The sequence below is a fragment of the Phymastichus coffea genome, unplaced genomic scaffold, assembly GCF_024137745.1.
Source record: "Phymastichus coffea isolate CEN01 unplaced genomic scaffold, Cenicafe_Pcof_1.1 PCOF00165, whole genome shotgun sequence".
Classification (NCBI taxonomy): domain Eukaryota; kingdom Metazoa; phylum Arthropoda; class Insecta; order Hymenoptera; family Eulophidae; genus Phymastichus; species Phymastichus coffea.
In genome coordinates this window covers 39,549-62,746 of record NW_026706976.1, presented here as the reverse complement: position 1 = coordinate 62,746, position 23,198 = coordinate 39,549, and the positions used below count along the sequence as shown (strand labels likewise).

Below are 23,198 nucleotides of genomic sequence, written 5' to 3'. Positions count from 1 at the left end.
AGCCTTTCATCTTGTCTGCTCAAAAACATTTGCGAGCGGCAATGTGCAAATGAACGAAGAGGATTTTCTGTTTGGAATGCTGTGCAGAATGGCATATCGATTACCATCAGCGATCTTTGCAATAGCACAATCAAAATGAAGGCACGTACTGATTTTCACGAAGAAAAGTCCTCGTGCAAGTAACGGCTTGTAATCGTCATTCCGGCACGTACAATTATTATATTGAGATACTGTATCATCGGAACAGCATATATTCTTCCCTCACGTTTGCGCTTTATCATTTTTCTTTATTTTTAATTTAGTATACTTTTGCGACGCACGTGGCTCTATAAGAAAATGCACGCGATTGCTAGACTGAAGCAAAAACACAATCCACGGAACCCGACTAAACAGATTTCCAATCGAGGAAGAAAGTCGGAGAAAAAACGAAAACAAGAGAAACGAAAGTGCAGGCCCGATCGCGCGACACCAGAAGTGCAGGCGTATAATTAAAACTGAAAATCAAGGTCAAACCTCATTCGAAGCAGCCGCAGTGTCAACACGGTTAGCTTGTTTGTTCGTTCCAAACAACAATGGCAAAACGAGTGAGTTCAGAGAGATGCACGGGAGTGCAGTATTTGTAAGCTGCGTGGATGCAAAAGTGCGTCGACGACGGCGATGATCCCGCGGGAGTTAAAGCCCACTTGTTGGAATGCGTACCGAGCGCGCACTGAAAGGAAATGTGGGACGCGCGAGAGCCCCAGCCACGTTCTACTCACTGATAAAAGCCGCGGGAGACCCCCCGCGCGCGCGCACACCGGCGCTCTACAACCGCCTGTGCGCGTAGCCGCGTGTATGTGTGTGCGAGTAGCGAGAGAGCCGGTTTAAGGTACGATGGGCACTATCCTCTCTCCCTCGCTCTCACGTGCATTACGCTACTTGCGCGATTATATATGCATTTTCATAAAGCGCCCATGGAAGAGAATTGCTCCCGAGAGGAAACGCACGTACGCGCGCTGTTTTGCTGCGTCGTTCAATGCTGTGCATGTTATGGAAACATGTTTCGATTTCGGTTGTTATCGGTAACCAAAGAAACGACGATAAATAAATCATTTTTTTTTTGTTTCAGCCTACCTGGACGTCGAAATGTGTATTTATTATAGGAAATTGCAAAATGTTTACAATTGGCAATGTACAACTCGCCTTGGAAAAAAAACTTTATTCCTATGTTCAACTTCCGGAAATGCAATGATACGCCTTTTCACTTTTTACTTAATTTGCGAAACGCTGTGTGCACATATCTCTGTATACCAATGTTATTAAATAAACTTTGTTCTCAGTCTACAGATATAAATGATTTATTTATAAAAATATAGAATTTAAAGGAAAAACATTGATTTGAAATACGTCGCTAATCAGTGTGATCGCACCTTAATTTCGCGCTCAAAACGCGACAACGTGTTAGTTGAATGCACATACTCACATTTACTTACATGCGCATAAGTGAACGTCGTGAAACTCGGTACGTGAACCTATATATGGTACCTCACGTACGTACACAATCATAACGTTACCGTAACGTAAAACAAAGTACAATAACCCAATGATACGTATGCGAAACGCAGTCGACTCGGCTCCGAAGTAATCAATGTCGAGGCTTAATGTGTGCAGGAGGGACGAGACGACAACTATACAACACGTGAGAGGATGACTTCCGTTTTTTTTTCAACGCCGCGCACGATTTCCTTTCTCCCTCCCGCTGTCCCTCCCTTCCTCTCTCTCTCTCTCTCTCTCTCTCTCTCTCTCTCTCTCTCTCTCTCTCTCTCTCTCTCTTTCTTATATATATATACATATACATACATATATATATAAACGGCTTTTGCATGGTCGCGAGGCTGAAATATGGGGAAACGAGTACAAACCTGCTGATTTAGGGACTGGGATCGCCTTATTCCGTCGGCGCTTCCGGCCAAGCTGATAATTGTCGAGAGCTCTGAAATGCAAGCTCGTCGTTGCAAATGTGCCGGTGAACACCGATATATGGCTCTCAAATAGCTAGGACTAGGAAAGGTGTTGGGAATCACTGATTTCTTCTGTTTTCTACAAAGAGGGCGCCGCGTTGAATGCTTAGTTAGAGAATATAAACACAAGTGACTGACTTTTTGTTGATTGTTTGAAAGGGACCGCATAAAGAATTATTTATTCTGCATTCTGAAATTTTCCTGATTCAGACTACACAGTGGTACTTTACACCGGTCATACTCGTTTGGTACAATTTTTCATTAACAGACTACTTCCTTAACAGTCATCTAAAAATGTTGTTACAATTAACAATTTTTAATGAATTCTAGATTAATTATTGTAGAAACATCAGTACTGCGGTAAATGTTACATCATTTCTGATTATTTCTCAGTAAGTAGCTCCATTTGTTCTTCTTCTGACATAAGTTTTTATAATTGAGTCGTAAAATAAGGTAATAGAGGTGATGCACATGAGAAATATTTCCAAGTTCCCAAAGTCATTTCAGGAAGAGTCTTTATAGATTCGGAAGTTAACATACAGTCTTATTATGAAATATAAAGTACTCCGGAAACATTCGAATGGAACAAGCATTTTTAGTTCGAGATTCGCATGCCTTACAAGAAGGCAAGATTGAATCTAATTATTCTAGAAGATTCCATTGTTGTTGCATTCTGCGATGCCAACTGCCAATTTTAGTGGTAATTATATAATAATACTATAGCGTATCTTAGAAAATCGACAAACTGGAGCTCATAAGCGACTTTGTCACCATTTGGAGTAGAGAACAAATGATTATTGCTATATACGGTACTTTTGTGATTCTAAGAACATGAAAAGTTAATTATATTTATTTATTGATACTTTGAACAGTTTCCGACGAAGTACTCCTTTTTAAGTTATTTTATGATGCAATTTAATTGTAGAGATTACGAATAATTAATGTAACATAATAGCTTTCGTTACTGTGACTTTTACTCTGACAGGGAATGTCATATAATCTACTTTCTTTCTTAATTTCTACCTAGAGGAAAATAAAACTACTCGAGTGTCGCGACTAAAATAACATTTCTTTATTCATAAAATTCATTCATAAAATATTTTTTTCACTTGAAAAGTATTATTGAATTGATTATATACAATAAGTCTTTATACGGAGAATGTTATCCACCTAAGCATGTAATAATGACTCAAATGAAAGGAAACAGCATTGACCAGAAATTTTAACACTATGCATCATAATATTTTTGATCTAATTAATAATTAATACTAGAAAAACGAAAAATATTTTACAGTGGATTAATTAAAATTTTGTTATGACTGAAGAAAACTATGTGCTTATGTCAGCTATTTTTAGAAGCACAAAGTGTATAAACATAAGCTGAATTTTATTTTTAATTGGAAGTTTTATTCTAATATTTAAATGTTTTACAACTTACGAAAACGACGTTTTTATATCAGCTTTTTTTGTATTATGCAGCATATAAACATGAGTGGTATTTTTTAAGGTCACCTAAGGTGCATACGATTCATATGAGTGCCAGTTTTTCTGAAAATTAATGTAATTCCGTATGTATTCAATTCTCGACAAAGTATCACATAAAATGTTGAAACAACTTTCACCTTGGATGAATAGATTAAGATGAGGAGCAAAAATTATTTCAGTGGATTGTACGGACGTTTTAAGTACGATTTCCGTTTTTCATAGACGTACAGGTACAACATAGACAGAAGGAAAGAAAAAGAGAGAAAAAAAGTAACCGATGAATCAGTAGAAAAACGGAACGCGCGGCCGACGTACACTCACGTAATAACATCTCGTGTACTCCGTTTTTCTACGTAAGAACTGCTAAAAGATGCAATGATTAGAGGATACGCATAAATTATCTTACTATTGAGTCTGTGATTCGTTACAGCCAATTTCAATGGGTCGCGATGCGAGAAAAACAAAGAGACGCTATAGGTAAATTAAGCACTTGAACTGCGGTAAGGTAAGATAAAGAACTCGGATGTTTCGAAATGCAACCAGGAAATTCGTTTAAAACACGAAATTCTTTGTGTTTGCAGACCGAGAAACAAATAAATGTCTCGCTGTATCGTTTTGTACGTGCCGCTTTATTTTCTCTAATCTTCAACGCGAAAAAAAGCACGCTATCAAAATACTTATTTTCCTATAATAATCGGATTTAACCAGGCGATGTTGATTGAAAAAAAAATTATATTTTATTTTGAATGGATATTAATTTTCTATGAAGTGATTTAGTCTCATAAAACTGGCGGAAAATGGGCGCATTACCATTGCGCTATTGGGACAATTAACAATTACTCCAATTTAGTGCTGTTAACTGTAGAAGAACGCTTCGTACGTCCACGTGACGCGTGATTCGTAGAGCATTTTTTTCTGTGGAAAACCGAATTGTGATTTGAATGAAAGAAGTATAGAGGCACATAAAGTGTAAACATCGATACTTGTGTTATGGAAACAATCATAGATCATAGTGGCCAAATATTAAACTATGGAAAAATAATATGCTGCACATTACATTGTATCAATAATATTTCCAAGATCAATGATTCATCTTTAAGTTCTGGATGAAACGAAACAAAGTACAATGATCATTACACGGTATGTTTTGCAATAAGCTTCGCGACTCTAATTGCAAACGAACTATATGATCCTCTTCACGGCCCACTTAAAAGCCACACACCACACTCTCGATCCTCTTACACCTTTTACATAACATCATTCTAAACCGCTGTGAAATGGCAAGAAAAATAGCGAAGAAATAATCAGCAAACTGTTCAATAAACATGACGCCCATGGAAATGTCTATCAGCTGAACGCAAAGGAAGAAGTAGAAGCATAAGAAGACGAGGAGGCTGGTAACGAAGTTAGAGTGCGTAATCCAGATGCTCGATCTTCATTGTACTCCAAATTGCGCCACTCGTGTACGCACAGAGCACATAACGCTGCGTCACCCATATGGCAATTACGAAAACGCGCGCGAGATCCCTACTTCTACAAAGCCAGTACATGGCATCAACACACGCCTGTACGTAGACGGCATTAGCATACCAAGAAGCTCTCTTCCGCTGTCGAGCCAGCTCATCTGCCAACCTCGGCAATAGCCGTTGCTTTTGACAAAACAATACGTACGGGACAGCTAGCCGGATTTGCACCGAATGTCGACCCGAAATACTAAATTTTCGTTTATAAATCCGCCGCGCGAACGCTCTCCGGCTGATTGTCTCCCTATAGGTCAACAAAGTGAAATAGCCAGTCGTTTCCGGATTTCCGAGGCAAAACATTGCGCAATCGCGGCTCAGACTCCCCTCCACCGAGTCCACATTGTCTTTGGGAACAACGTGAGTCGGTTGTTGGTTCATCTTCATTGCGAGTCCCCTTTCTCGCACCTTCTCATAGAAAATGAGAACTCTACGTGCATGCGCATCGCACCGACACCGTCGAGGTTCTGTCGGTGGAGAGGGACACTTCGCGTTCTGCGCTATCGGTGTGTGCGTGGGAGCCCCAAGAAAGGGGGGCTCTCAGAGTGCAAAATTTTCCCCCCCAGACCATCTCTCTAACACTGCATATATATTCATCACCACCTAGCCTACCATCCTCAAATCACTTTTAGCATCCGTAGCTTTTTCGGCATACCATTGCCGGCTCTCTGTTGTGGCTCCAGTGGCTCTCTGTGAGCTTGTGATTTATTCGTTTATTTTGTTTTAAAGCTCTGTTTTTCTCTGCTTTTCATTGTGAACCGATGCAGTTTTGACTGACATTATTTGACACATTGTTCAAACTGCGATAAATGCATGCGATTAGCATAGACGCTGGTTGATTCAGGTGTTTTGAAATTTTTTTCGGATCAAAATGAAGGTAAGTGTACTCTATATATTTATACCATAATAGTACTAATTAAATATTTAAATTTACAATAAATAAGTCAGTTAAATATCCTATTATTACTTTTTTAGATCATTTTATAAATTGCTTTCTTTATTGAAATTAAATTTAAATTATCTTTAAATCTAAATTATTACAATTTTTTCACTTATCTTTAACTTTGGTAAAAAGTTTGTTGATTACGTAGGCGTTTATTTATGTATGAATATACTTTCCCATAAAGGGAAATCTTATTATTCTTTTGTTCACTAATGTTTTAATTGTCGTTTAAAAAAAATTATTTTGCTTTTTTAATAAGTACCATTTAAAAATATGACAAAACGTTGTAATTAATTAATTCAAATTGTCCGACTTATGAAATCATTTGAAAATTTAAGATATTTTATGCTATCAGTAATTTTCGAGCGAAAGCACAACAATTAATTTGATTAAAGTAATATGCTATACATTTCAGACTATTTCGAGGTTCTATTTGGGTAGCACTCTCCTTGTCATTGGATTGCTACTTTTATACCGAACAATGGCGGTAGGTATTCATTTAACTTGCATGTTACGCATAAAGTTACTCAACACACGAGGTGGAAAAAATGATCGTGAACCGTCAGTAAAAACAATTTAGTTGAGTATTGAATTCTAGAGCATAATTGCCGAGCAATAAAATACACACTTCGTGACACTTTCTATGCCGTAAAAACAAGCGAAGATGCGCTCGTGTAACATGCAAAACCGATCGTTGTAATTTCTTCCCATTATAAGAAATTTAGCGATCACCTTATGCAACGTATGATTACACGAAAAAGATGGACCGACAAGTGAAATGCTTTTACGAAACTTCGTGGGGCTCACAACTTTATAATCCCTGCTTCGTAAGCTGCATTATTTTCACGTTATTCCAACTTCTCACGAAGCGCGCCGCGCAACAATGACAAGTGAACGCGTTTTTCACATATTACTTCCCTTCGGTATATATGTACTCCTCGCCGCGCTAATTAATTAATTAACTTTTCGCACGCTTGGGTTGGTTCATTTTGAACATCTCCTAAATCAATTTTTCCCTTCAAATTTTATATTCGACACTTGCATTTTGGCGTGACGTCACGTGCGAAATAAAAATTTCATTACAATATGAGGCATTTCATAACATACATTGATAATTACACGCAATATTATGCAGTTTCGGATATATATTTTTGCTGCTGCTAATTTTCATGTCAGCGTTACATTTACTTATCTCTCTTTTTTCTCTTTTCGGACTAAAACCACAAAATTTTTTCTTACGCGTGTTTCCTTTCGACGAAACCGACTTCCTTTCCTTATCGTGGATATTTCTCAAAAAAAAGAAAAACGATAGCTGTATTTTATTATGTAACACTGTACCATAATGTTTCTCATCCGATGCATCTTATGCAAAACTGTAATGGATGATACCTATAGAATATAAGATTTCTTACCTCAAGATGATGCTAAGGGTGTAACCCATACTATTACTCAAAGTCTACATCAAGTGACTTTATAAAAATGGCTTTACACGTGAATGAAGAAATTTGATAAAAAGATGCGGTTGATATTTACGCTTTGAACGACCCTGGGGTCTTATTCCGTAAGCATCCAGAAGAACATAACATTAAATCAAATGAAGAGTGTTACCGTGTGACAGTCAATATTTGTTGTGTCGGCTGTGAGATACGCTGACACAACCGGCGGATTAAAATCCCTGGTGTATCACCTTTACCGATCCTCGTACTTTGTTCAGTTTTTAGCATATCACGAAAGGATTGTGAGCTTATTTTATATTACAATCATATGAATCTGGGTATTCTTTCGTTTTGTTTTAAGTAGACTGGCAATTTGCATTCCATTTCACGCTACAGACACTTGCTCTCCTGACAAAATCTAAAACATTTTGACCGTTACGTCATTGGTTCAAAAACGACAACGCAATGGCACAATCTGTCGATCAGTTATTGCGCAACCTCGAATAGAAAGAAAAGAGTTTTTCGAACGAAATACGAACGAAACGAATGACTGGCATAATACGCCGATTCGTCTGTTTTATTGAGCTCGCCGGTGATCGTTGTCAGTACGAAATATAGTCAAGCGCGCGCACGCGACAAAAATACTACAAAAAAAAAGAAGCGTCAGAGAGGTGGGGAGAGAAGGAGGGGAGTCAAACAGAAAGAAAAAGCGCCGACGGGCGTGCGATAGCCCAATGCAAGACAATTAAATTCAACAGGTGCGAAGGTTGCAGCATCCTATCACGCAACCGCGTAGGCGCATGCGCGCGCGAGCCATTCATTTTCACCGGAAGCCGCGGCCGTGAAATTTTGATTGACGTCGGCAAATAAAGGAGCCCCCCCGATTGTCTTCCGATCTTTATTTTCCCCGGACCGACACTGCGATTATATTCGGACGTCAAGTAACGCGATCGAACGTGCGATTGCCGCGAGGACTTGTTAATCGTGATGCCAATCTTGATAACGCCAAGCTTGTATCCTTTTATTGTTTGGTCGTTGCACCTATGCTCTTGGCGAACTGGGCATATTCCGTTGAAAAAATACGCGTGTTCTAGCTAGCTTTCGCTAGCTCTCAGATATCATTAATTCTGTATCTGATTTTAAGAATTACAATTACTCTACGAAAACAATCAAAATAGCTACTAATTGATTATACGATCGTCGATGTTCCTTTCATTACCTTGCGCGTTATTACGCTTTAATCAAGACTCATCTAGATAAATTGTTGACCCGTTTCTCACTAACAATATACACAATGAACGATGCCAGACAAGATATGCATTTTGCTTCTCTTCGCATACTCGATTCATGTGGAAAAATGTGGAATACAAGAGTATTTGATAACTGACGTAATTTTGCACCTCAAGGTATTTCATTTCCTGTTACATACGCGCGTGCGCGCATGGACAAATCGTTCGACATAGCAATTGAAATAATGTAATACTATTATAACTATACTGCTAATACTGCAACTACATTATTCTTAAATTTACTCTCTCATAATAACAATCTTTATATCGTTATATTGGCATCTGTGCGTAGTTTTTCACATTGTGATTTCGAAATTTCGGTAGCTATTTATTTTTATATATTTACATACTAAATTATTTATAGTCGGTTACGAATCAAATTTTAAATCAATCATTTTCTACTGCCCAGGTTAATCATAGCGCACAATCACTGATGGTAAAATGCGGAAAACATCACTATTCAATATTCAATATATTAATTAACTAATTTTGTATCGGTTGATTAAACTTATTAAGTTGTGCTATTAAAAATTAAAATCATTAATTTAAAATTTATTTGTAATACTCGTTAATATTTCATTTCTTATAATTTTATTTGTAATTATAATTTTGTACTTGTACTCGTACTCGTACTTGTAGTTTTGTTATCTAAAAGATACACTAAATCAAATTTATATTTGAAACAATTTTATAAATAAAACCAAACAGTTTAGGTAAAGAATGAATGTTTCTTGTCATATGCTTCCAAATATTTTGGCAACGATTTATAAAATTGACTCAGTTTTACGAAAATTCTCAAGTTCACTTTATCTATTATTGCCTAGTGAAAATTTTGAATTCTAAATAAATATAGAAACGCATAATAATAGGCCTGCATAAAACGTTTATTATTTTTTAGCAAGTTGATGGATATACGCCTGGAGTAGATTACCCAATATACAATTCCGTACCGTTTGGTCTGCCTTTTACCTGCAGAGGTAAAATACCAGGTTACTACGCCGATCCCGATACGAGATGTCAGGTAAATCGTTATATTTATTATATCATTCCGGCGGATTTGAATTGAATTTTTTTCGTTAGCGATATCGACGAATTGTGATACGACATTTCATAATATATATTGAACATTGAAAGGTATGGCACTGGTGTATTCCCGGAGGAAGGATGTTCAGCTTTCTTTGTCCGAACGGAACTGTATTCAGTCAAACGGCGCGTGTCTGTGATTGGTGGTTCAAGGTAATCAAAAACTATTTTAATTTCTTTCAAAATTTTTATTATTTATTTTTAATTAATTTAAGGTTGACTGTGCCGACTCACCTCGTTTATACAGTATCAATGAGGACCTTTACAAGGATGCGCGAGGAAACTGGATTTAAGCGTTTATATTACAGATCGAACGCCCGTATTGTTTTTTTCTTCAAAAATAAGAATGTAAATTAATAAACTTCACCTTATTTTCATACTCGGTACTAAAATTGTTGACAATATAATGTTCTTTTTGCCGACGTATCGTATGATACGTAGAACCGTTGACTTTACCAACGCAGGATATAGTGACAGGTATGTCGTATTCTTCGCAGAAGTAATCTTTTTCGAATGTTGATATCAATAGAACTATTACAAAAAGATTTTTTTATTTTGCAAATTAATTTGCAACCAGCTATTTATCATTGTCTTTCGGGATAAACATTTTTTCCCTACAATCACTTTCATTACGCATGTAGAGACTACATTGGTGCATTCAACATTTGAGATTCATGAATTGAGAAGAGTGAATTTCCATTATAAAATCCACGTGAATACGTGTGCCTCATGCAAACCTAATGTTTACCAAACTCAACTGCATCTAGTTAAACAAATCATCTCTTGGCGATTTATAGCCGACAGCGTTGCTCCTTTTTCCTGGTGGAATTTTGATCGTAAAATGGCGCGTATCGCTATTTGCCTGTGTTTACATTCACGACATTTATCTACGATCACGAGCGAATTAATCAGCTGACAAATCCTCCAAGATTACTTATATTGATACCGCAACATTTGACGATCAAGCATTAGAGGATCGTACCGCGGGTACCGTCCAAAAACGTACTTTTCCATGTCCATCATAGCCAATAGAATTGATGGAGTGCGTGTTTCGGTCAGACCGTGCAGATACATGAGACACGAGCGCGTCGACACTGCTCCTTGGCAATTTCTTGGCGCGATTGGGTAATAGAAAGTGAGCGTTCGCTCGCGATCGGTTGACCAGGCCGCCGCCGCGCCGCCGCGACTTTGCCAGGCGCGTGCTGCACGTTCTACCCCTCCCCCTCTCACCCGCGACTCGCTCGAACAGCTGTCTCCGCGTGAGATTGTTGCGCGCCGGCCCGTTTATTTATGTACACGACCGTATACCACTGCCACCATTGTACGTGTATTCTCCCAGGTTTGTGATGAGAAATATCTCAATTAGCAAGGCGCGTACACGTACCTGCGTACACGTAGATTTTACGGCCGACTGTTTTTCGTTTTCGTCAGAAAAAGCGAGTAATTGCAAATGCCGTTTCCCGAACCTCACTGAAATATCATCGCTTTTGCATTGAGCTCTCAGTCATTTTCGCTAGTAAATTCTTTTTCAACGTCGATGCCCATTGTCCTGACGATTGTTACTTCAGTGCTAATTTATCTCGGCGATTTTCGTCAAGTCTGTTATAAATAGCCGAACTGAAAGGCGATAAAACGTTTTAATGGCGCATTTCTCGTTTCGTTCTCTCTCGAAAAACTAATTGCTGGATTATCTCATTGAAAGCCGCGCGTGTGTTCAACTTTCACCGAATTTCAAATTCGACATTCGAACTGCTTCGCCTGATTTTGCGGTGAACGGAAGTGGCGTCTCTTTGCGTTCCTTTTCATTTTCATCCAGCCACTCTTCAAATTAATCAAAGTATCGGCGATATCGTAATCGTTAACCGAGTTCATCGAAGCGAGCAAGGGAAACTCGTACGTGCGTACGATGACGAGAGAAGGAAAGGGTATGCGCGTTGGACCGCGTAGAAGGGGAGACCTAGTTGGCAGCCTAGCCGCGCAAGGATGCACGGCAGCGTCACGGGTCCCGAGGACTTTTGGAATGACAATGCTCGTTTCCTTCGCGCACGCTGACTCGACTGCTAGGCAGGCAGGCGACTGTAGCGTACGTACGCGATGTTTCCGGCTTTCGCGCTGAAAGCCATGAACAATGAGAGCAAATTGTGCCTGCGCAGAGAGAGAGAGAGAGAGACCTCCTTAGAAAGCGTGCGTGCGCTCCGCGCAGGCGCGCACGCAGCTTCCTGCTCCATTTCTTCTTTCCCTCTTTTCGTCGCACGCGGCTGCTAGGACTCGTTACGCGAGGGCAAACAATTTGCAGCCTCGGCTTCTGCGTATACGTACGCGAGACGACGACATGTATATGCGCAGGCCGCCTCGTTAAGCAGACTGATGTACTCCAACTAGCGTATCACTTTTCAGTAAGCCGCGTCGGGCTTACGCAACCGTCGTAAGCCTTTTTAATGTCCGTAGCCATCTCAAGAGATAGAAGTTTATGTTGTCGTTTGCGTTTACGAACGTAGTCAATGATTTTCGCGAAAAATATATTCTATAAAAAGTATATTTGGTTCACTACCGATAGTTTCGCGAGTGTGTGATTTTTTTTCATTGTTCGTTTCTCTTGGTACCAAGCTCATGATTGTCAGAGTGCAACTTGAGAATCCCGGCAGACCGTTCGAAATGTCTACTTCACGCACCATCCAGTCAATTAAAGTCCTGCGTCGACAAAAGAGGTCGCGCCAGCTTACATATACAAGAGAGAAAGAGAGAGAAAATAGCCAAGACTCAATTGTACGCGTCTTGGTGTAATTTCACCTTTAGACAACACGAAGCCAAGTTTCATAAATCAGCGCGAGTTGAACTTTCGCAGGTGAGTATATAGTTAACGAAGAGGATGGACGGTCGCTCGCTTGCGCGCGCGTGGCGAGTGAAAGAGCCTCGACTGGACGATATGATATACGCAAGGATACGCGCGTCGCCGTTCAACCTTGAATGGAAACAACCGGAGAAAGAGACCCGGGAAAATATTCGAAGAAAAAAAATTGAGAACTCGATGTCCTTAAGGGGTTTCTGAACTTTACCGTGACCGCAGTCGACGAACTTGGCCGCATTGTGTGCTTCGTCGATGCGGGCGTCAGAATTCCAGAAATACCAGACTGGTTGCATTATACCGATATGCCCTGCGCGCGAAAACATTGCTATTCTCGGCTGGTTCGTCGAGCAGCAGAGATGGTCTTTTTTTGGTGGAAAAGTTCTCGGAGGAAAGGTTATCGACTGCACGCTTCTTTATGTATTTCGAGTCGGCGATAATTTTGCGATTTACAGTTGGCCGCAAGGAGCAGCATTCCGTTGGAGAACAAAGAGAATTCGAGTTTCGCACTGTCGTCGCGATTCCTTTTTTAATTTCTGTATGTCGTTCCGGATAGCGAGATAACGCTTACTGGAACCAAAAAAAAAAGAGCAACAACAGAATTTCACTTTGTAATCGTTCCTAGAGATGAAATATTTATTTCAATCAAGACAATTATGATAATGGACTTACAATGATTTTTAATGCAGATATCAAATCATATTCACACCTCTGATTGATCCGACTACTCTTGCTTCGTCATTTTATTGTCCATTATTGTGTGCGTGTTGAAAAAACAAGACTACCATTTTCATAAATTAACAAGCTTACATTAATTGAGGAACGCTCTTCTGCATAACGATGTCGAAAGACTTAATGTAGAGTTCAAGGTAAAAGTAGCATATTCACAGTTAAACTCAGACAATAGATCTCAATAGAAAACTCATTTACATTTGATATAATGGTAGTCACGTGAGCATGTAATCGTATACTTCTATCATACCTTGCAGAGTTTTTGCGTAGGCAGAGTGCTGTCAATTGCGAAAGTCGTCTACTATATTACTCGACTATCCTATAGTGCTAGACGTTTATTCTTATTCTCACAAACATTGGTTTTTAGAGATTCGAGTGTAGAATTGAAAATATTTATTGTATTCAATTTATAATGAATTTTTCATTGCAATTTCATTCATTTGAAGTGTTTCCAATGATTTTTTTAACTTCAAGTGTACTTAGCTCATATAAGTAATCGTAAGAAGCATCAAAATATTGATTATTTTTCAATTTGAAAAAGTACGTGATTATGAAATATAATAAAAGGGGATTGGTCTGGTTTGATTATAAGTCATAAGAATACATTGTGACTATTAATTATTTTCTCTTTCAAAGAGCTCATTTCATTCTCTCGGTTCTATTACAATTTATCACTTTCATATTCAAGAGTCAATCAAGTGCATGCACGCCTACTTAGTGATATAGCGTTCTCACGATCTAGGATACGATCGATTGTACCATGCCTTAAGAATGTAGTTTTTTTTTTAAATAACACTTTAATAGTCGATTTTTTTAATGTTCCGATTATCGCCGATAAAAGAAGGTCACAAAAACTATAAAAATATGAAAGTGTTCACATATCGATCACAAGACAACAAACGTGAAATATTAATTTACACAGAAAATTACTTTGGAATTTTTGGAAGATATAAAACAAACAAATCATTTGACGGTTAAAATCAACGGGTATTATAAAGTATACTAGTAAATCAAAAAGGACGTAAAAATTTAAAAATGCAAAAGACCACTCGCCGTATAATTAACGTCGTTGTGATGTAACGTTAAAGTTGACGTCATCTATAAAATTGACGGCTATCGGCAAAATAGATATATTTTGGGAAAACCAAGCTTTCCATATTCTTATAAGATCTTTACAAAAATTTCCAGAATGGTATCAATACTGGCCGTAAATATGAGGTAAAACCTACTCGTTTCTTTGTTTCGTACAGAACCAACTTGCACACATTGGAAATTTCACGTAGCAACAATAAACTCTATCCTTTTTCAGTGACCGGTTAAAATGTCTCGTGTCGCATAATCTACTATACCATCGTCAGCAGGTTTCCACTAAAAGAAATCGATATGTGCAAGAAGAGACTCGGAATGCAAACGAACCATTGTGAATCACACAGAAACTTTGAGAAAAAAGTGCGAATGGCACGTTGAATGAAGAATTTCGATTCCGCTCGCGATGCGCCACCCGATTGTTACGGCAACTTCGCTGCCGTGTTATTTGCCTCAAAGAGATTCCATTTGCGTTCTACTTTCACTCTTCGTAACTCAATAGATCTTGTTAAAGCGAACGCGTGGGCGATAAGCTCATCGCCAAGTCGATTAGCGAAAAAAATAGAGTCGGAACATTGTTTGACGAGGACGTTTGGATTTTCTAACAATGAGATGCGATCACGCAGCTCGTAAGCTTAGTATTTTCTTTTAATATTTTGAACGCGGATAAAACAATATTCAATGGCTAATCTTTTTCTCTTTCGAGATGAGTTACGATTCCGAGAAGAACTTTCTCGCGTTCGAATAATAATGTAATCCGAAATATGTCCTGAAGTTCGAAGTAAAAATTTTTTCCGTCCAAGCGTATCATGATTACCCTAAAGAAGTATATGCGATGTGAAACGCAGCGGAAATTCCGCACGACGTAAAAGGCAATTGTTTTCTCGGAAGAGTGAATAAAAAAAAGTACGTCCAGCGTGCTAAAATTGCATAAGAAACTTCAGACCGCAGCTACAGCACACCGTGTGTACAAATTTTATCTCTGACTCAAGTTGCTACAATTATGATCCTGGCAAAACTTTTATTACTGTACAGCAGCGGTTATATGCCAAGTCGCGCGCTTTGCAACGCGGATCCGCGCGAAAACTTGGTGTGAAAGTGCGACCTCGGGCCCCTCCTGTGAAATCGTTAATTAAATTAAAGTGTCGAGGAAAAAAAAAAAACAAAAAAAAAACAAAAGAAAACAAAAAAAAATACAGCGGACCACTTACGCGACGCGATATACCCGCATAACAAGGATCTGCGCGACGTCTCTTGTATTGACCGCGTGCTTCGCTTTCTTTCTGCACGATAACGCTCTCCACGACATAAATAACATTGCATGGGATAAGACAAATTGCGCGGTACATCACACAGCCAGAGAATCTTATTTGGCGAGATGACAATCCGCCTTCGTGAATGGGTCATATACTTGTGTCAGCAATGATTTACCGGTTACGTGAATGCTTTCTCGGAAAAAGAATTCAACATTTTTCAAGAAGATTTTTAAAAATCAAATCTTGCTTTTGTTCCGATGTTATATTTAATGCGATGCAGACTGATGAGCTATTCCAGTTCCGCGTGCAATTATCAAAAATGCCAATTAACAAGATGTTTACGCTTGACCCATCCAAGTTGCATAATATTGATGATGAGCGCTAATGAGATTCAGCCCGAGGGTGCAAATAACGTCGCATACGATGACGATACATTTAAAAGCGGCTTTTACTTTCTGCGCTGAAAAAATAGCTATCAATCGTAAATAATTAATAACTCGACACTAATGGTACGCCAAGGTCTTGCATTTTACCAGTTAGCTGGGATTTTTTCTATTCGCATTGGCTCATACCTCATTATCGCTCATAGGGAATAATCCCATCAAAAGGTGGAAATTATGACACTACGGCGATAATGATTTATTCATCCGTGAATGGAAAAAAGAGCGTCGTCGTGTATCGCCACTTGAGCAGGCAAAGTACTTAGAACGCCCTTGGAAATCATTCGCGAAATGCTCGTGCGTATTCCACGCGCGTGCCTGCAGTTACGTTATAGGCATACGCATTGCCAGCGCGTGTCGATGGAAGAAGCTCCATCGCACTCTTTTTCTTCTTGAAACGCTTGCACGTTTCTTGTAGCCAACCGAATACATTAAAATCCACTTTTATGACAAATGGCTGTATCAGGCGCGCGAGAGAGAAAAAATATCGTTACGAAGCGAGAGTCTTACGCGTAGCTTTGCAAGAATTTATTCGGCGTGTAGTCCGCCAAGACTTGTACAACGTTTTTTTATAAGTTGCCAATTTCACAGATGCATAGAGATAAGTTTGAAGAAAACATGCATTCGAAGGAAGCATAATTGTCAATTTATCACGTCGTAGTTGCAAACAGAGCATTGCAAAAATCGAATACATTGCGATGAGCGCCGAATAATCAACTTCTATTCTAAACACACATAATTATTGTAAATAATTTTTTATTTGCTCTATTGATCATTTGGAATTCATCAATACGTATCTTTATATAGCTGGAATCTGTAGCAGTAATATTGGAATTGGAACAAGACTAAGTATTAAGTAGTGAATGGAAAAGTGATCTAAACTAACTTACGGGTCTGTAAGTAGAAAAGAGTCGCGCTTTGGTCAGACACGTACAAGATGCGTTGATGTCAACTCTGGATTGCTGTGCAACCGCAATTGAATTTTCAAACAACTGTTTATTTTCGATAGAATAAATTTCTCTAAGCTACTGGTACTCAACATAGAATCAAATATTTTTCATGGAAATAATTGAAATTGTCCAAATGTCTATTTAGCGAACAAAAACTAAATTTGCATCGATGATTTTGAGAAATTTTTTGAAGAAAAATGCGTTGAAAAATATTTGAAAGAGGGCCCTAAAATAACAAAATCCATCAATATTATGCTGAACAGGTGCGTACCGTTGAGAATCAAGCAAAGCTTACGAGTAGACGCCTTTCGCCGTTGCATGGAAGTATCTCCCACGCCACTGGCATGGAGTTCTTCGTAATCGACTTACACTTGTCTCGTACTCGCAAGGCATACGGTATACTACGCCAATGGACTGTTTTATCCCCACCTGATGTACATATATACGTTTAGGGCCCCCTTGGAAAGAAAGGGGGGAGTAAAAGAGAGAGAGAAGGCCCCGCTCCTCGCGATAGAAAGCTCGAGTCGCAGACGACCAAGTCGCAACTACTTCAGAGACTGTGTGTTGGTGTCGTTCTCACTCACTGCTGTTGCCGGTCGGTCAGTCAGTCTCGTTCTCGCGAGCGTGCCCGCAACTCGTCGTCTCCGTTTCCGTCGTCTCCGTCGTCGTCGTCGTCGTCGTCGTCGTCGTCGTTGTCGTCGTCGTTGTCGTCGTCGTGAAAGTGCCGAATATAGTGCATCTTTTTGTTTTATTATTCCTCCACCAGTGCGTGGACCTCACCGCGCGCAAAAAAAGGGATAATCGAGCAGAGGATACATTTACCACCCCAAGAGTGGAGCGTATGCCGCATTTTCTTTCATGAGGGATTGATGCGCATGCTGCTCCGAGACTGAGACACAGCCGAGACAGGTCAGTGTTTTTAAATTTGTTTGCTTATTTGTACGGTTCAGGGAAAAAGTGTGGTCAACCGTCCGTCCGCTTTCTAATGAAAAAAAAAAAAAAAAACAAACGATCAATCGCACGATCGATTAGCGAAAGAAAACGAAAGTGAAGAGATCGGAGGTATCAAGCAGGCACAGCTTGCTCTAGCGTTGACATCTCTTTTCTCACGTGAAAATGAAAGTATAACCAATCGGAATTGGTCGTCGGGGCATTCATTCAGTCTATTTTTTTTTCCACTCTCGGTGAGTGTATAGACGCAGCTACTTATTGATGCTTCTCTCGGTTTTAGTAGGACGCTGAAAATGAAAGCTAGACGTAACGTCGAAAATATCGAGTGGCGTCTCATCACAGTTGTTGTTGAGAAATGAACGTTACTTCTTTCCAATTGATTCTCTGAGTTATGAGCGAAAAGAATATAACTGGCTGCTGCACGGTTCGTTGTTTCTTTTGCTCTGCTCAAAAGCGGCGCAACGCGCGCGAGGATAACGTGTCTTTCACTTTCGACCTGCTGCAGGTATTTGAAAAAAAGAAAAAAAAAACAATAATTAATATAAGTAAAGCAAGTTGCTGCTTTTTCAACGATATATAGAGTGCAACCAGATCGAGCGAAAGTTTATACATGTACATAAAACAATTTTAATCGCGAGTGGACAAGTGTCCGTCTCGGGCGCGGTGCTTCGGCACACCTGTTTTTACAATCTGTACATCGACTGAGCGGGCTTGCTCCTTGCTCGTAAACAATGAACCTTCGGTGCAATTTGGCCTAGAGATAACGAGTCTGAACTTTCTTTCGTTGCAAACCTTGCCAACTACGTTTTGGAGGTTCTTTCTTAACGAGCACGCCAGCATGAGAGAGAGAGAGAGAGAGAGAGAGCTTTTCCAGAACCTTTGTGCCAAGGCACATTAACGCTATACTACCGTCGAGTGCAGTGAAATTGCTTGGCGAAGAATTTACGTAGCGTGGATTCTTGTGGCCGTGTACAGCAGCAGAGGCAGACACTCAAATTGACGCAACACGCTCACTGTCAATTGCTCGCGTTCGTATTCTTTTCATCGAAGAAAGCACAATGAATTCGTACATCCATCAGCTACGATCGAGGTGACGAAACGCGCGAAGGATAATTGGACGAGATCGACGAGCGCTTATTGTGGAACAATCGATGGACGTGTCGATGGAAAAACAATGCAGGCAAAATGCTGTGCGCATCAGACAATAAACCTGCCGACAGCTCTCATTAGTGATAATTTATCCGAGGAATGTAGGCGTAGATGTACACGGTATACGTGTGCCGGGCGCAAAGTGCAACCGCGAAACTTTCGCCGCTGCATCCTTGACTCCTTATTCCATTTTCTCGCGTGCGTTCGTCGCTTGGTTCGCGACTCTTTTAGGCAATCATGCCGATATCAAACGAGCGGGAGAAAGAAAGAGATAGCGAAACGAGAAGCCTCGTCGTGTCGAAACCAACCGATCGCCAAGTTCTGCTGGCGCTTTGTTGCGCCGGGGCGGCGGCGGCGGCGGCGGCGGCGGCGGCAGCGGCGGCAGCAGCAGCAGCAGGACTTTCGAATGTGGAATATGTACACTGCACGTGTCCAAGGACGGGGGAGGGAGCATAGAAATCGATTTCACAATGCAGGATAATTCGGCTCGCCGCGTTCCTTTTTTCGGACACGCATGTAACGCTCTTTCCTCCTTCGCATTTGCTCGGGCGCGCGTGCTTCGCATGGAGTTTCGTAAAGCGCTCGCTGACCAATTTCGTCGGGCGATCGAGCTTCGAGATGCGCCTCCTGTGGACGGGATTCTCTCTTATTTGACTAATTGATCGATATTTACACGGAGAGTGCGCTGGAGCTCCTCGTTGCAAGACGGAATCATTTCACGCTGACGCCATAGCCGCGCGAGTGTTGTACCCGTAGCATCTTGGAGCACCGTCGAGAGATTTGTGTGCCGTGAGTTTCTAATTGCCGATCGCCTCCAGGAAGCGAAAAAAAATCTCTTCTTTCTTTTTCTCTTCTAGAAAGCTCGGAAAATTTTATCCAAATGATTGCAAGCCTATCGGGGCATTTTTCTCTCACCGTGCAGTATTGCAAAAAGCTATTCTCCATCTAATGTAAGTATAGATAGCAGACGACGAAGAATCGTCGAGCATACTTAACTGGACTAGTTGTGGTCGAAAACGAAAACGACACTGCCGCAGCCGTAGCTGATTCGCATGAAAGCGAGAAAAGACGGAGAATTTTTCTTTTTTTTTTCGACGTACTGTAGGCCTCAACGGTACGAATAGTCGCCTCAAACAATCTGATAAAAAGAATCGCCGACAGCACCGAGAAACGCGTTTGCGACGAGCGTAACAATTCGACACTTTCGAGGTGAGCGCGAGACGAATTTTTAAGAAGGTTCATTAACGTCAGGACTCTCGTAGGAGAAAAGAGCTTCCGGCAGACTTCGATCCTTATTTGCCACGGAGGAGGACGGGTCGGTTCTTACGTATAAACATTTTTACTGTTTACGTGATCGTTAGATCCGATAGATTGCTACAGTTGCGACACATCGTCGTTTCAACGAAAAAAGTGAATAAAATTAATCAATGATATGATGACTTCACAGCTCGCGGTCGAACTTTCGATATTCATTTATACGAAAGTTATACATTCAATGAGCGTTAGAAAACTGTAAAAGGTTTTCACTTAAAACATATTATTTAAATTTTCATGAACTGCCACGGTTTACCTGGCGCTTGCGTTCATTAAGGTCCGCGTTGATGATAGATTTTCACATATTTCTTTCATATTTTTTTTTATCCAACGTAATAACGACTATGGATTCTTAATAGAAATCGTTATTCAATCGTGAGTCTCCTATTAGCATACCTATATCGAAGTTTTGTATATAATATGAAGCTGCGGCGATCGCTTATAAAAGATTACACGTATCGCAAAGTCATTATAAAATTTTTATTTGTTTTTCTATTTCAATGAATTCAATTCGAAGAAAAAGGAAGAAATTTGCTCGTTCTAAATTCTCAATAGTCACGAATAGTCAGAGTGTGCCAAGTTTGAGTAATTGGAACTTTCTCAGCAGAAATAATTTTTTCACACAATGTCAATGAAAAAAAATTAATTTCACGCTCTGTCAGTCGTAACAAAATATCGATCGAAATATTGCGCAAAATTTCCCAAAACTTTCCCAAAACAATTTATGCTCAATGTTTACAATAAGTTAGTTTTCTCGATCGACAATGAATTGAACATTTCACGCTAGTCTCATCGAAATTGCACGTGTACGCGCTAGAAAAAGCGTAAGCCGCATTTCCAGGCGAAACTCGATCTCCGTCCACGTAGATGCAGCTTGGAATGAAAGAGGCTCCGCCGAGACCAGGAGCGAGCTGACAATGAAAAATGTTGATACGTATAATCGCGCAAACCATGTCTATCGACACGGGTGATCCGTTGTATTGCGTGTTGCAACACTTCGCTCGGCATCGTATCGGAGTGAGCAAGCTACATGTGGATATATATATAAGAGGCTTGCAAACGTACATTTTGCTTAACCTCGAGACAGTCATGTGCTCTGCTCGAGTACAGTAGCAAAAGGCGACAGGTCCCCCACGCTCGTAATGTATTCTAATGTGTTCACGTTCACTTTCGACGCGCGCCGCCGCGGCAAAGAAAGCGAATCTATGTTGCAGACACACACACACACACACACACACACACACACACACACACACACACACACACGAGAAATCAAAAGCCTCAAGACTTCCTTTGCATCCTTTGGCTTCGACACAACTCTGTTCTAAGCGGATGCAACGAACTTCCTTGTATGTTTTTTACATGTCCGCGCTTATATTCGCACTGTAATTTGTAGACAGGCTATCGACTCGTATTATTCTTGAGAAAATACTTTCTGTTTGTCAAACCAGTAATTTACCGTTCGTTTCAATTGGATTCTGAACAATAAAGGAAAGCTCCATTTTAACGGAACAATCATCGCATAATTTTGATAAAAAGAAAAAAAGAAAAAAATAAACAAAAAAACAACGAAAATTGATGTCGGCTTTTGTCAGAATACGAGGGAGAAGGTTTACGTATATCGCATGCCTTTTAATCCTTGCGAAATCTCCAGCCAAGTTTACCGCGAAACTAACGACTTTCTCTGTTTCAGCCGGCTTAGATATCAATCAATATAGATTGAAATCCGCGTTCGTTCCTTTTTTTTCAACCAATTCAAAATATAGAAAAATAACTGTTTTTATCTCTCACTGAAACACGAACACAGAGCGAATACCGGAAGCGAGAGCTTTTGCGAACGTAAATAAACTGACGTCGAAGATGCAATGTTACGTCACGTAAATAATTAAGCTACCAAATCGCGTGTTACTGCAAACAAATTATCTGATCAGAAGAGTTTTTATATCAAAGCTGTTAATTTTTGTTGTTGTCGCAAAGCATACAATCGTAGTAGGAAGCATCGAAACCTGTTGCTGCCTAGCACGTCGCGGCAACTATGTTTTGTATTCTCACTATCGACGGCGTTGATTTACGTTTGATTACATGTATATATATATATATATTTTTTTTTTCTCAAAACGGATTCTCGGATACGTAACTATCTCGGGGTTTCTGCGTGGGCCACGCACAATCTCGGCCGCATCTCGCTTGTTCATCCAGGGTTTCAATAATTCTCTCTTGCCGGACAATCCTCAAAAACACACGAAAACCTTCCTTTACATCCAACGTCTCGCTTTGAATGCCATGCGTTCGCACGGACAATGAACAGCATTTTGGCTTACACTCTATGTTATCGGCGCGACTCTATCAGGATTCCTGTTGACTGGCAGCTCTTTTTCGTTGGCGTTGGGCAATTTTTTTTTTCAAATCTTCCATTGTTTCTGCCATTGCGTTTTGCGAAACGACGAAAAGATTAAACAATGGCTTGGACTTTTTGAAATATGCCTATACGATAAGTGGCGGAGTTGTTCGATGAATGTTGCAGACAGAGTATCTTGGACACTGCGACATCGTATATTTAGCATTGGATCGGTTACCAACGTATTCTTAGAGATGATTGCACCAACAAGTGAAAATGACACGCGGGCAAATTAGCACTCAATGACGATCGCCGATAAAAAGTCGGATTGAGAAAATGACTGCCGGTGAAGTGTATTTCTCACAAGCAAAAGCGGACGTA

The 23,198-nt window shown here is 40.0% G+C and overlaps 3 protein-coding genes across 5 annotated transcripts in view; 2 read left to right on the top strand and 1 right to left on the bottom strand.

The window, feature by feature from the left end:
• LOC131673033 (uncharacterized) overlaps nucleotides 1–23,198 on the bottom strand; it is a 58,556-nt gene that overhangs the window by 9,711 nt on the left and 25,647 nt on the right. Inside the window, exon 1 of one of the 3 annotated variants that reach the window (XM_058950676.1) lies at nucleotides 514–722. The exons of the other annotated variants lie outside the window; for them this stretch is intronic. The gene's annotated coding sequence lies outside the window, so the exon portion shown is untranslated. Of the gene's footprint in view, nucleotides 1–513; nucleotides 723–23,198 lie in introns of those variants that run through there. 3 annotated transcript variants of the gene reach the window in all.
• LOC131673034 (U-scoloptoxin(01)-Er1a-like) lies at nucleotides 5,621–10,245 on the top strand. Its single transcript, XM_058950677.1, has 5 exons — nucleotides 5,621–5,882; nucleotides 6,364–6,435; nucleotides 9,572–9,694; nucleotides 9,808–9,909; nucleotides 9,972–10,245. Exons 1-5 carry the CDS (start codon nucleotides 5,877–5,879, stop codon nucleotides 10,047–10,049), a joined length of 381 nt encoding a protein of 126 aa, XP_058806660.1. The 5' UTR covers nucleotides 5,621–5,876; the 3' UTR covers nucleotides 10,050–10,245.
• Nucleotides 17,963–23,198, top strand: part of LOC131673032 (zinc finger CCCH domain-containing protein 13-like) — a 30,272-nt gene continuing 25,036 nt past the window's right edge. The window contains 1 exon segment of the mRNA XM_058950672.1: nucleotides 17,963–17,974. The gene's annotated coding sequence lies outside the window, so the exon portion shown is untranslated.

Bases quoted from the DNA above. Each gene is read 5' to 3' on its own strand.
- LOC131673034 (XM_058950677.1), top strand. The intron at 9,695-9,807 runs GTAAATCGTTAT...GAACATTGAAAG, and splicing joins ATCCCGATACGAGATGTCAG to GTATGGCACTGGTGTATTCC. The intron at 9,910-9,971 runs GTAATCAAAAAC...AATTAATTTAAG, and splicing joins TCTGTGATTGGTGGTTCAAG to GTTGACTGTGCCGACTCACC.